Source organism: Hyperolius riggenbachi, chromosome 2, assembly GCF_040937935.1.
Source record: "Hyperolius riggenbachi isolate aHypRig1 chromosome 2, aHypRig1.pri, whole genome shotgun sequence".
Classification (NCBI taxonomy): domain Eukaryota; kingdom Metazoa; phylum Chordata; class Amphibia; order Anura; family Hyperoliidae; genus Hyperolius; species Hyperolius riggenbachi.
The window spans coordinates 560,992,133-561,004,585 of record NC_090647.1 but is presented as its reverse complement, the minus strand read 5'-3'; the positions used below and the strand labels follow the sequence as shown (position 1 = coordinate 561,004,585).

General features: G+C 44.9%; 1 protein-coding gene and 1 long non-coding RNA gene across 2 annotated transcripts in view; one reads left to right on the top strand and one right to left on the bottom strand.

The window, feature by feature from the left end:
- Positions 1-12,453, bottom strand: part of LOC137547381 (uncharacterized) — a 32,930-nt gene that overhangs the window by 17,828 nt on the left and 2,649 nt on the right. The gene's annotated exons all lie outside the window — the stretch shown is intronic.
- Positions 1,097-12,453, top strand: part of LOC137547380 (myelin-oligodendrocyte glycoprotein-like) — a 62,614-nt gene continuing 51,257 nt past the window's right edge. Inside the window, exon 1 of the mRNA XM_068270929.1 lies at positions 1,097-1,404. Coding sequence (XP_068127030.1) covers positions 1,338-1,404 — 67 coding nt within the window. The 5' untranslated portion in view covers positions 1,097-1,337. The remainder of the gene's footprint in view (positions 1,405-12,453) is intronic.

Below are 12,453 nucleotides of genomic sequence, written 5' to 3'. Positions count from 1 at the left end.
AGCCGGGACAAGGTCCTCCAGCACCCAAGGCTGAGACACCAAAGTGCGCCCCTCCATCCCCCCCACCCCAGTCATCACACACTGATTGCTATTAGACTAAGAGGGCCACAGGGCCCACAACCTCCCCAACACCTTAATATCTAGTTATCTGGCTTGCAGTCACTGCCATGTATCCCCTTTTCTTATTTCTTTCTGCTTCACACACAATTAGGAATGACAGCTGAATAAATTGTGCGCCCCCTCCTACACTGCGCCCTGAGGCTGGAGCCTCTCCAGCCTATGCCTCGGCCCGGCCCTGGTGCTGACACTGCGGAACTACAGCGGCAGCTTTACAGAATACCAAGCATGCTTAGGGAGAATCAGATGGGCAGGCCATAAAATGTTAATTCTTGACTGTTAACTTAAAGGGAAGATCCGCGCAGACTATAAAAAAATCAAACTGCACTTACCTGGGGCTTCTTCCAGCTCCTGGTAGGCGATCAGTGCCCTCGCTGCAGCTGCTCTCCCTCTCGGTGTCCAGCGATGAAGAAGCCGACCTCGCCAGGTCGGCTTCTGTGCGTTCCACGGCGTGGGGTCACGTGGTGTAGGGACATCATCGGGTCTCTACTGCGCAGGTGCAGAACTACTGCGCTTGCGCAGTAGGGACCAGATGACGTCACTTACACCACGTGACCCACGCCGTGAAGCGCACATGAAGCCGACCCGGAAAGGTCGGCTTCTTCACCGCTGGACACCGAGAGGGAGAGGAGCTGCGGCGAGAGCACTGATCGCCTACCAGGAGCTGGAAGAAGCCCCGCCCCAGGTAAGTGCAGTCTGCGTGGATCTTCCCTTTAACTCTGGAGGGGATAAGGCCCCTTGCTTGCTAAACCTCTCTTTAGGTGAGGAAAGGTTATCTTATCATCCTGCAGGAGTCTACATATCAGGTCTTAAAACAGAACTAAAAGTAAAATATATCACTGAAGTTGACACACAGCTTGCTATACTAGCAGCCAGGCTTGAATGGAATGGAATGTACAGTGCGTGATGACGTTTCCCTTCAGCGTGCTGGGCTGCTCTCGGGCTGCCCATTCTGACATTACAGCGGCCATATTTTTTTTTTATTTTTTTTTTGCTGATGAAGCGGCTCGGGGCCCGTGAGGGAGAGACTGCTCGTTCGGCCCTAGATACACTTGGGCCCCGTACTCCAGTGATGCCCTGAGGCGCGGCTCACACTCGCACAAATAACAGTCTATAGTCTCCCCGAAAAACGAAAGTACCCGTCAGGGAGGGCTGACGCTCCTCCCCCCCGCTGGCTGTGGCTGGTGACGTCATTAGCGAGCGCCGGGAAGTTTACCGGGATGGAGCGGCGGAGTGTGTATGGCATCCTCGGTCTGGTGCTGTGCTGCCTAGCGGAGGTCATTGCGGGTGAGTGACGGGGGCGGATACTAATGTGGGGTGGGCTGACGTCACGGGGTCTCAGGTAACGGGGCAGTGTGAACCTGCCGACTGACAGTCACCGCAACACAAACAACCCCTCCTCTCATCACACACAGACTGCTTGTACTAAAGTCCCCCCCTCAGGTCGAATCAATCTCTGACATGTCCAATCCATTACCAATTGATAATGGGATCAATTTTATGCAGTAGCAATCAGAAAATCAACCCACTTATAAATCGGGAGCACATCAGATATGTCGGTAATATATCGATTAGACCTGGAATGCATGGTGTGTACCAATCATCTAACCTGCAGGAAGTTCTCAGTCAGGATGATACCATTTTTTAGCCAATGTAAAGGAACAGCCATCAATCTGCAAGTGCTATAAAACCACAATGTACCAATAATGTCCAAGTATTATTTAATAGAGCTGTGTAAGGGTTTTGTTTTGCACTTTTCATGGTTTAAACTTTAAAAAAAAATACAGTATGATCCCTTTATCGTAAACTCAAAGGGATCCAACAGAGAAGTTTACTATATCAGAAGTGGTCATACATTGTATTTATACAGGCAATTAAAACAAACACCAATAGGTCTTGCACTTTGTGCCAGGGACCAGAGGAGCAGCAAATGGGCTCTACTCTCAAAACTTCTCATACTTGACTTATCACCTAATTGATAAAAAATAACCCTTCAACACATTTACAAGTAAAATAATCACTCAAAGTAAGTTGTTCCTGATTAACTTCATATTAATATTACTTTTTTATCCTTAATTATTATAAGTATTGCAGGTCCTGCAGCATTTTTGGAGCAACAGCACTCCAATACAAAGTATAGGATCGCTGCAAAATTGATTTTGAATTGCTGTTTAAACACAATTTTGCAGCATTTTTGCGTGCTATTATTTCTGTTTTTGAATTATAACAACTACTTTTTTCCGTGACCAGTTCTATGAGCAGATACGGGGGATGGCAATGGGGTCGAATGCAAAATCTCTTAATGGAGCTGTACAAGGAGTCATTTGCTTACACCAGCCCAAAATACCAGAGGTTTGCCAAGACATTGACAATAATTTCATTGTATGGGTGGGGCCAAATTTAAGCCTTGATCTCTTTATCCAGGAGCTTCATTCTAGATATCAGTTTATCAGATTAACTGCACACTGGGGTGAGGTTGAGTCTGATTTCTTGGATGTGAGGATAGAGATCAGGGTTTAGTTTGAGAACCGATTATCACAAACCTACATGAAGACCCTCTTCCCGGGTAGCTGCGACCATATCGGCGCATTAGATTGGGGCTTCCAGCAGGTAATACTAGCGGCGGTTACATGCTCCTGCGTCTATCACTTGATTGTTATTTTGATTAGCTGGCTGGTCCAGCGAGCTTATGGTGTCTATTGTCAGTGCCTATACACATTTCTTCCCTAGCTGGTTACTTTATCAGCGAGTAAGCTTCTTATGCACTCGGCCACTTAGTACTCTACTACTGTAATTATTTCTAGTTTTTGTGGATTATATATTTATTGCACATATTGGGTATCATTCATAAAGAGGCTGGCGGTAGTGCGGGAAAACACCGTTCTTCTCCGCAACCGGTACTTTAGACTTCTGGGTGGGCATTCATAAAGAAGTGTGTAGGTGCGATGGCAGTGCGGAGATTCCCCGAACTAGGCTGGCGGTAGGCAGGCGGAGACACGGAAGCTGCCGAGTTGATACATTTCTCCGTGTTCCGCTCTGCTGCAGCTGCCTGGGAGGTCTGTGTGTCTCCATTCACTTACATTGTTATCGCCACATCAGAGGGAGCGGGACTTTCCGACCTGACACCGCTGGCGGTATTCTTTATGAATTAACATTTTGCTACATTTGTTCCGTTAATCACCGCACAAGGCGGTGATTTATCACTCTGCTCGGTATGTCTTTTTTTCATGCGGAAAGAGCCTTTATGAATGCTGACTTTGCCGAGTGGTCGGTAAAGTCAGCTGTTTTTAGCATTTCCGCATGCGGAAATGCTTTATGAATGATACCCATTGTCAGCACTTTTTATATGAAATTGATGCATAGATTCTGCCTATTCATAGCATATTCTCATACTGCAAGCCCCATTAGCCTCATTATATAATCCAGCAGCCACCCCACCCTTATTAAAGGGTGTTTTTATAATTATTTGATTGTACTTGTCTCCCTACCTAGTGTTTGTCACTGTATTTTTTGTAGTTTTTAACCCATTTATTGATATACATGTTTAATTTTTGATACTAATAAATATATACTTATATTTAATATCAAGACAATTTGGTGCGTTGTGAGATCTTTCCTCTCCCTTTGCATCACAAACCTGCATATCACAATTCAATATTGCAATTTGAGCTTCTACCTCCCCGCTCATAAAAGAGCTATCCCAAAGTCACTTCTGTTACATGTTATAGATAGGATAGTCCTCTTTATATTTTTTTACCGAAAAAGACTTGTGCGGTAACAGAGTAGGTCTCTGTTTTGTTACATGCTGTTCTCCCACTGACGGCATTACAATAGTAAAAAAGCCTCCCTTTAGATGTTCATGTTAGATTAGAACAGGGGTATCCAAGTCAAATACAAAGTGGGCCGAAATTGTACACCGGGACCAAGCCGCAGACCATCCTGAATGTCTACTGGCCACCTTCCTCTCTTATAAAGTTCCCTGGTGTCTAATGGCTCCCCTCCAACCCCTATACAGTTCCCTGGTGTCTAGTGGGCCTCCTCCCTCCCCTATACAGCTCCCTGGTGTCTAATGGCCCCCCTCCAACCCCTAAACAGTTCCCTGGTGTCTAGTGGGCTTCCTCCCTCCCCATACAATTCCCTGGTGTCTAGTGCTTTTCCCATCCCTCCCCCTCAAAGCTTCCATGGTCATATAGGGCTTCACCTCCAATATAGCTTCCCTGGTGGTCTAGAGGAGGCTAAACATAATGCAAAGTGGGGAAACCACCTGAGGGCCAAATTGAATGGCTGAGGGCCAGATTTTACCGGAGTTTCACATATATGGATTAGAATATGTTAGATGAGAGGGAGTAGAACGGTCTATTTATAAAGACTAAGGGCCATGTGCAATTCACTTTTTCACCTGAGTTTTCTCCTAGGTGATGTTTTAAAACTTGTCAATAGAATGCATTTTAAAACAGCAAGCAAAAAAAAAAAAATACTCAAAATTATTTTGATAGTACTTGTTACCTACTTTTTGATACTTTTTTTTTTTTTTTTTTTTTTTTTTTCCATTGCAAAGTGCTAAAACGTTATTTTAAATCGAAGACCATTTTTCATCTAGGAGAAAACTCAGGTTAAAATGTGAATTGCATATGGGCCTAACATTTAAAGAGACTCCGTAACAAATATTGCATCCTGTTTTTTATCATCCTACGAGTTCTAAAAGCTATTCTAATGTGTTCTGGCTTACTGCAGCACTTTCTACTATCACAGTCTCTGTAATAAATCAATGTATCTTTCCCCTGTCAGACTTGTCGGCCTGTGTCTGGAAGGCTGCCAAGTTCTTCAGTGTAGTGGTTCTTCCAGGCCCCTCTATGCACACTGCCTGTGTATTATTTAGATTAGAGCAGCTTCTCTCTTCTCTCTTATCTTTTACAAGCTGGATAAATTGTCCTCTGAGCTGGCTGGGCTTTCACATACTGGAGAATTACAGACAAGGGCAAAACTGTTTGCAGGAAGAAACGAGCAGCCTGAAACTTCAGTGCATGAGAACAGGGGAAAATAAACACACAAATGATCTCTTGAGATTCAAAAGGAAGGCTGTATACAGCCTGCTTGTGTATGGATGTATTTTCTATGTGTGGACATACTGTACATCAACCTACTTCCTGTTTTGGTGACCATTTTGTTTGTTTATAAACAAACTTTTTAAAACTGTTTTTAACCACTTTTAATGCGGCGAGGAGCGGCGAAATTGTGTCAGAGGGTAATAGATGTCCCCTAACGCACTGGTATGTTTACTTTTGTGCGATTTTAACAATACAGATTCTCTTTAATTTCATAGTCTGTGTTTAGATGAACTCTAAATGAACATAAGACAGGCCACGCTTAGGTGACCTCCCCACTTGCGCCTCTGCATCTTCAAAACGGAACCTAAAGGGTTAAACATCTGAAGGGCTGCAGGGAAAAAATCTTTTGTACTACTCTCTCCTCTGCTGCCTGGAGGGGGGGGGGGGGGTTAGAAATGCTTGTCCCTCCTGAGAAGATGTCAGTGAGTAGCAGGAGACAAAAGCTGTTCCTACTGGCTCTCTGCTCCTGTCAGTCATAGGCTATCATGGGGTATCGAACTCTGAAGGCATGCGGAAGCTGGTTTTTGCCACATCAAAGCTGTCGGTAATTACTTTTACCGCATGGTGTAATGGTTAACCTCCCTAGCGTTCTGGACGAGCTGAGCTCGTCCAGAGGCGCTGGAGGGTGCAGCTCAGGCCCCGCTGGGCCAATTTTTATATGTTTTTTTTTTTAAAACACGCAGCAAGCACTTTGCAGCAATTGCAAAAAACGTTCCCGCGGCCGCAGGACCGCGGGAATCAGAACGCCAGGCAGGTTAAGGGCTCTGCCTCTGACACAGGAGACCTGGGTTCGAATCTCGGCTCTGCCTGTTCAGTAAGCCGGCACCTATTCAGTAGGAGACCTTAGGCAAGTCTCCCTAACAATGCTGCTGCCTTTAGGGCGCGTCCTAGTGGCTGCAGCTCTGGCGCTTTGAATCCGCCAGGAGAAAAGCGCGATATAAATGTTCTGTCTTTGTCTTTATGAATTGACATTTTCCTAGGTGCCCTGTATAGTCAGCTGTTTTCAGCATTACCAAACGCAGTAATGCTTTATGAATCGACCCCATAGTGTCCAATATCTCCAACCCCCCCATGCTGATGAAAGGTTTATGCTAATGTGTGCAATATAATTTGGTACAGCAGTCTTTATCTGCTCCCCCCCCCCCCCCCCCCCCCCAAGGTAGGAGCCCGAGCAATCCTACCTTGGGGAATAGTTTAGGGAGATAGCCCATATATTCCATATGAAGTTACAGAAACGAGAGAAGGGGAGAACAGCAGGTGGCACGCACTTAGGAAGGCGCTGGAGTCTGCTCACTGTATCTGTAGAATATAAGAATATCCTAGGTATGGGGTAAGATGGACTCAGACCTGGGCATTCCCTGAGGACTTTTTATGTGAATAGGGGGGGGGGGGGAGGAAGAAGAAGAAAGGGGAGTTACTGCATATAATCGTTCTCCCAAAGAATTTAAGCCTTGTTAATTGTTTGTTTTTTCTTTTCTGTGTATAAGGCCCGGTTCACACTTGTGTTTAAAAATGGTCCGTTCAGAACGGATCCAATGTTAACCTATGGAACCGCTCCCATGCATCTGAACGGATCCGTTCTGCTGAACGGACCGCAACTTTCTTGCAGCACCAAATTTTCCGGGAAAAAAAAAATTGATCAACAAGCATGTAGCTAATCTTGTCAGATCTGACAATGTCAAATGCCTGATCTGGATATTCGTGTTCAGGGGCTATGGCCAAACGTATTAGAAGCAGATGATCAGCAGCATAGCCCAGCAACTGGTATTGCTTAAAAGGAAATAAATATGGCCGCCTCCATAACCCCCTCACTTCAGTTGTCCTTTAAAGAGAGCCTGAGGTAGGCACATATAAAAAAACAAAACTATGCTACCTGATCCAGGGGCTGGGCGGATCAGGTAGACGCCATCCACACCGATCCGTTGGCCTGCTGCGGCTCACTTTCACGACCTCTGGGGTCACGACGCTGGTATGAGCGAGAGATTCTCTCCCAGCGTGCCAGTGAGAGATTGGGCAGCTGGGGAAATGGGGGGGGGGGGGGGGGTTCGGCAGGCTAATACTGCTATCTGAAGGGGGCTTTTGTGGAAGCAGATTCAGGACCTGTTCACACCAAGAGCGATTTATCTTTTTTCGCTCTGGCGATTTTAAAAATCTCCTTAAAAGCGCTAGGGCAATGGCAGCGATGAGCTTTCTATCCAGTCACAAACGCAGCCCTTGCACCATATTCTGAGCATTTGCGATTCAATATAAAGTATAGGGAAATTGCAATTGCGATTTCCTAAGCGCTTTAATACATGGTACTGGCGTCAGGAAGTGAAGAAAAAACCGCTACACAAAAGTGCTTTTCTAAGCGAAAATCGCTGGGTAAAGTGCTGACAAAATCACTCTATAAATCGCTCAGTGCTTGCGATAGCGCTGGGCATTTATAATGTGAACAAAGCCATATTGTTAACATCCTGGGCTTTCAAATGAGCTTTCTGCTGTGGCAGTCAGGTGATAGGATTAGACACAGATACAGTGGCTTGCAAAAGTATTCGGCCCCCTTGAAGATTTCCACATTTTGTCACATTACTGCCACAAACATGCATCAATTTTATTGGAATTCCACATGAAAGACCAATACAAAGTGGTGTACACGTGAGAAGTGGAACGAAAATCATACATCATTCCAAACATTTTTTAAAAATCAATAACTGCAAAGTGGGGTGTGTGTAATTATTCAGCCCCCTTTGGTCTGAGTGCAGTCAGTTGCCCATAGACATTGCCTGATGAGTGCTAATGACTAAATAGAGTGCACCTGTGTGTAATCTAATGTCAGTACAAATACAGCTGCTCTGTGAGAGGCTCAGAGGTTGTCTTAGAGAATATTGGGAGCAACAACGCCGTGAAGTCCAAAGAACATACAAGACAGGTCAGGGATCAAGTTATTGAGAAATTTAAAGCAGGCTTAGGCTACAAAAAGATTTCCAAAGCCTTGAACATCCCACGGAGCACTGTTCAAGCAATCATTCAGAAATGTAAGGAGTATGGCACATCTGTAAACCTACCAAGACAAGGCCATCCACCTAAACTCACAGGCCGAACAAGGAGAGCGCTGATCAGAAATGCAGTTAAGAGGCCCATGGTGACTCTGGACGAGCTGCAGAGATCTACAGCTCAGGTGGGAGACTCTGTCCATAGGACAACTATTAGTCATGCACTGTACAAAGTTGGGCTTTATGGAAGAGTGGCAAGAAGAAAGCCATTGTTAACAGAAAAGCATAAGAAGTCCCTTTTGCAGTTTGCCAAAAGCCATGTGGGGGACACAGCAAACATGTGGAGGAAGGTGCTCTGGTCAGATGAGACCAAAATGGAACTTTTTGGCAAAAATGCAAAACGCTATGTGTGGCGGAAAACTAACACTGCACATCACTCTGAACACACCATCCCCACTGTCAAATATGGTGGTGGCAGCATCATGCTCTGGGGGTGCTTCTCTTCAGCAGGGACAGGGAAGCTGGTCAGAGTTGATGGGAAGATGGATGGAGCCAAATACAGGGCAATCTTGGAAGAAAACCTCTTAGAGTCTGCAAAAGACTTGAGACTGGGGCGGAGGTTCACCTTCCAGCAGTACAACGACCCTAAACATAAAGCCAGGGCAACAATGGAATGGTTTAAAACAAAACATATCCATGTGTTAGAATGGCCCAGTCAAAGTCCAGATCTAAATCCAATCAAGAATCTGTGGCAAGATCTGAAAACCGCTGTTCACAAACGCTGTCCATCTAATCTGACTGAGATAGAGCTGTTTTGCAAAGAAGAATGGGCAAGGATTTCAGTCTCTAGATGTGCAAAGCTGGTAGAGACATACCCTAAAAGACTGGAAGCTGTAATTGCAGCAAAAGGTGATTCTACAAAGTATTGACTCAGGGGGCTGAATAATCACGCACACCCCACTTTGCAGTTATTGATTTGTAAAAAATGTTTGGAATGATGTATGATTTTCGTTCCACTTCTCACATGTACACCACTTTGTATTGGTCTTTCACGTGGAATTCCAATAAAATTGATGCATGTTTGTGGCAGTAACGTGACAAAATGTGGAAAACTTCAAGGGGGCTGAATACTTTTGCAAGCCACTGTAAGGGGGAATTAAACAGACTAAACTCTCTAAATACATACAGGGTGCATTTCTCTGTTTTCTTTCCTGTCCTGTGCAAGAGGTCCATGTTAATATTTACATAATATTTCTACCAGAGTAAAATGTGCTATAAATTTCTCCTGAACAGTTAGACTGAGGAATGGCTGTTCAGAAAGTGCATTTTATACTAAAAATCCCTGAGAATCCCCCATAAGGCTATCGACTAGCAGAGATACAAATCAGATTTGTCATATTTTTACTACCTACTGCAAGTGACAGCAGCATTGGGGGGGGGGGGGGGGGGAGGAATCAGTACATTTTAATCTGGATCAAATGTACTTTTTATGCAGAGATTTTAAAATGTACATGTTTTTCACAAAAGTGCTCATTTTTTGTTACCTTCAGTGTTTCAATCGGTGTAGCGAGTGTATTAATTTCTGACCACAAGAGGTCACTAATGTATAAGAAATGTGCAGTGTAGTCACATTGATTCAAGTTGACAGTGCAAGTGTTAACCACCAGATGTCAGTGTTGGCTAAAGAATGAGGAAATGAGTTGATAACTTCTGTGTAACATTTTATAGTACTAAATGTAAAGTCGATAAATGCCTGATCTCTGGGAACCATTATCTGAGCTGCCTGGGGCTCCGCGCATGCACATTGAATGGGGGCTTAATTTACATTGCACTGGCACAATTTCATGCTTTTTTGTGACAGACACTATGGTCTAGATTCATAAAACATTACTGCATGTGATAGCGCAGTAAACAGCTGACTTTACAGAGCACTTAGGAAAATGTCAATTTATAAAGGCAGTAACTGCATGGCAAGCTGAAATTACCAGGAGATGATGGATTTCCCTAGACTGGAGAATGATCAGCCATGTCCTCTGTGCCCTGCAGCTGTGTCCCCTATGCAGAGCCGGGACAAGGTGCTCCAGCACCCAAGGCTGAGACGCCAAAATGTGCCCCTCCATCCCTCCCACCCCGGCCGTCATACACTGATTGCTATTACACTAAGAGGCCCCTCCCCCATCCCTCCCACCCCAGCCGTCACACACTGATTGCTATTAGACTAAGAGGTGCCCCAGGGATTCCAACACCTTAATCTCTAGTTATCTGGCTTGCAGTCACTGCCATGTATCCCCTTTCTTATTTCTGCTTCAAACACAATAGGGGAATGATAGCTGAGTGAGTTGTGTGCCTCCTCCTTCACTGCGCCCTGAGGCTGGAACCTCTCGAGCCTCTGACCGGCCCAGCCCTGCACCTGTGCTCTCTTACTCGTGCAGACGGTGGATTGCTCTTGACCGGAGACCGACAAGCTGTCTCCCCTGTGCTCTGCAGCTGTGTCCTGCATGTCATTCCCTGTGATTTACCTTCATAGCTGTGTCCTGCTGCTACTAGTGTGGTAATGGCCAGAGTAAAATGAGTGATACAAATTGGTAAAATGGCATTCACCAATGACTGGCAGGTTACAGCGGCAGCAGGACAGAATACACACTACGGTAGTAGCAGCAAGATACGGCTATGAAGGTAAAGCACAGGGAATGACATGCAGGACATAGGGCAATACGTGACCTGCACAAGAGGCAATCTACAGTCTGTACAAGTGAGAGAGCTCCAAAGACAGCTGGGGACACAGTTACAGGGCACAGGCAATGCACACACGTTGTCTCTAGAATAGGATGTGTGCACAAAGAAAAGTAACGATTTGTGAACCCCCCCCCCCCTTTTGAGCAGCATAACGATGTGCGCATGCGCAGTGCTCTTAACAAGCTACTGTTACTTCAAATCATTTTTCTGTAAAATACCAAACTTCTGCCGCACCTGTGAAAATCTTTATAAATTGCAAATAAAAAGTCTAATGCTGTATTTTCCCGATCTGATTTTTTTTTATCGCACAGCCCTCTATGAATCGAGGCTTGTGCGTGGTGTTTCACGTTATAACCCGAACATTGACAGCTGCAATACAATGTAACAAATCGCATGCATTGTCCACTAATATGTTCCCTGACTCAAAACACTTCAACGCAGGTGCCCAAAATTGCTCCGACTCCTCGACTCCACAGCCCTGCTATGAACAAGAGTATGGACTGTCATGTCACCCTGCAGGTCGCACACAACGTGCGCTGAGTCAGAACTAAAGGTGTGATTGAGCCAGAAGCACATGATAAAGTTGCTACTGCATTTGTCTCTGAAACCACTAATCGGCCATTAGGGCTGATTCACACTGCAAGAGTTTTTCTTTTTTTTTTTTTTTATCCCTAGAGATTTTAAAAACTTGTTAATGCAATGCTATGGGGGATTTTTATAAAATCACATCACTCAAGTGGGATCACACCCATAGCATTACATTAGCAAGAGCTTTTCAAGTCACACAAGTGCTCAGAAAAGCTCTTGTAGTGTGAACCGCCCCTTAGGACTGGAACCCATTACAGCGATTTGTGTTTTTTGCGTTTAGGGAGTGCTTTCATTCGCTAGCGATTTCCCTAAATGTTCTGCCAATGTAAATGTATAAGGCCCCCTGCACACTGCAAATCCGTTTTACGATTCAGTTTCCGATTTTTCAATTCAGATTTTTCCCTGAATGCATTCAACTGAAAAACGGATCAAAAAATGCAGCATGCCGTAAAGATTAAAAATCTGAATCGGATGTAAAAAAACCAATTAAAAAGCGGAATCGGAATCAAAATCACATGCAATGTGCAAGGAGCCTAAGACAGATTCCACTAGAGCAGGGGTGTCGAACTCCAATGCAAAGTGGGCCACAATTGAGCTCTGGGAACCAAGTTGCGGGCCGACCTCAATGTCTAGTGGCCACCTCTTAGCCTTATACAGTTCTCTGGTGTCTAATAACCCCCCTCCATCATCCCTTATACAGTTCCCTGATGTTTAGTGGTCTTTCCTCACTCCTCTATACAGTTCCCTGATGTTTAGTGGTCCCCCCTTCCATATACAGTTTCCTGGTGTCTAGTGGCCCCCTTCCCTGTCCTATACAGTTCCCTGGTATGTAGTGCTGTCCCCCTCACTATATTTTTTTTTTTTTATTAAAAAAAATAATGATCTGGGTATTTTATGATGTGGGAAGTAAACGGCTAATTTTAAATGTT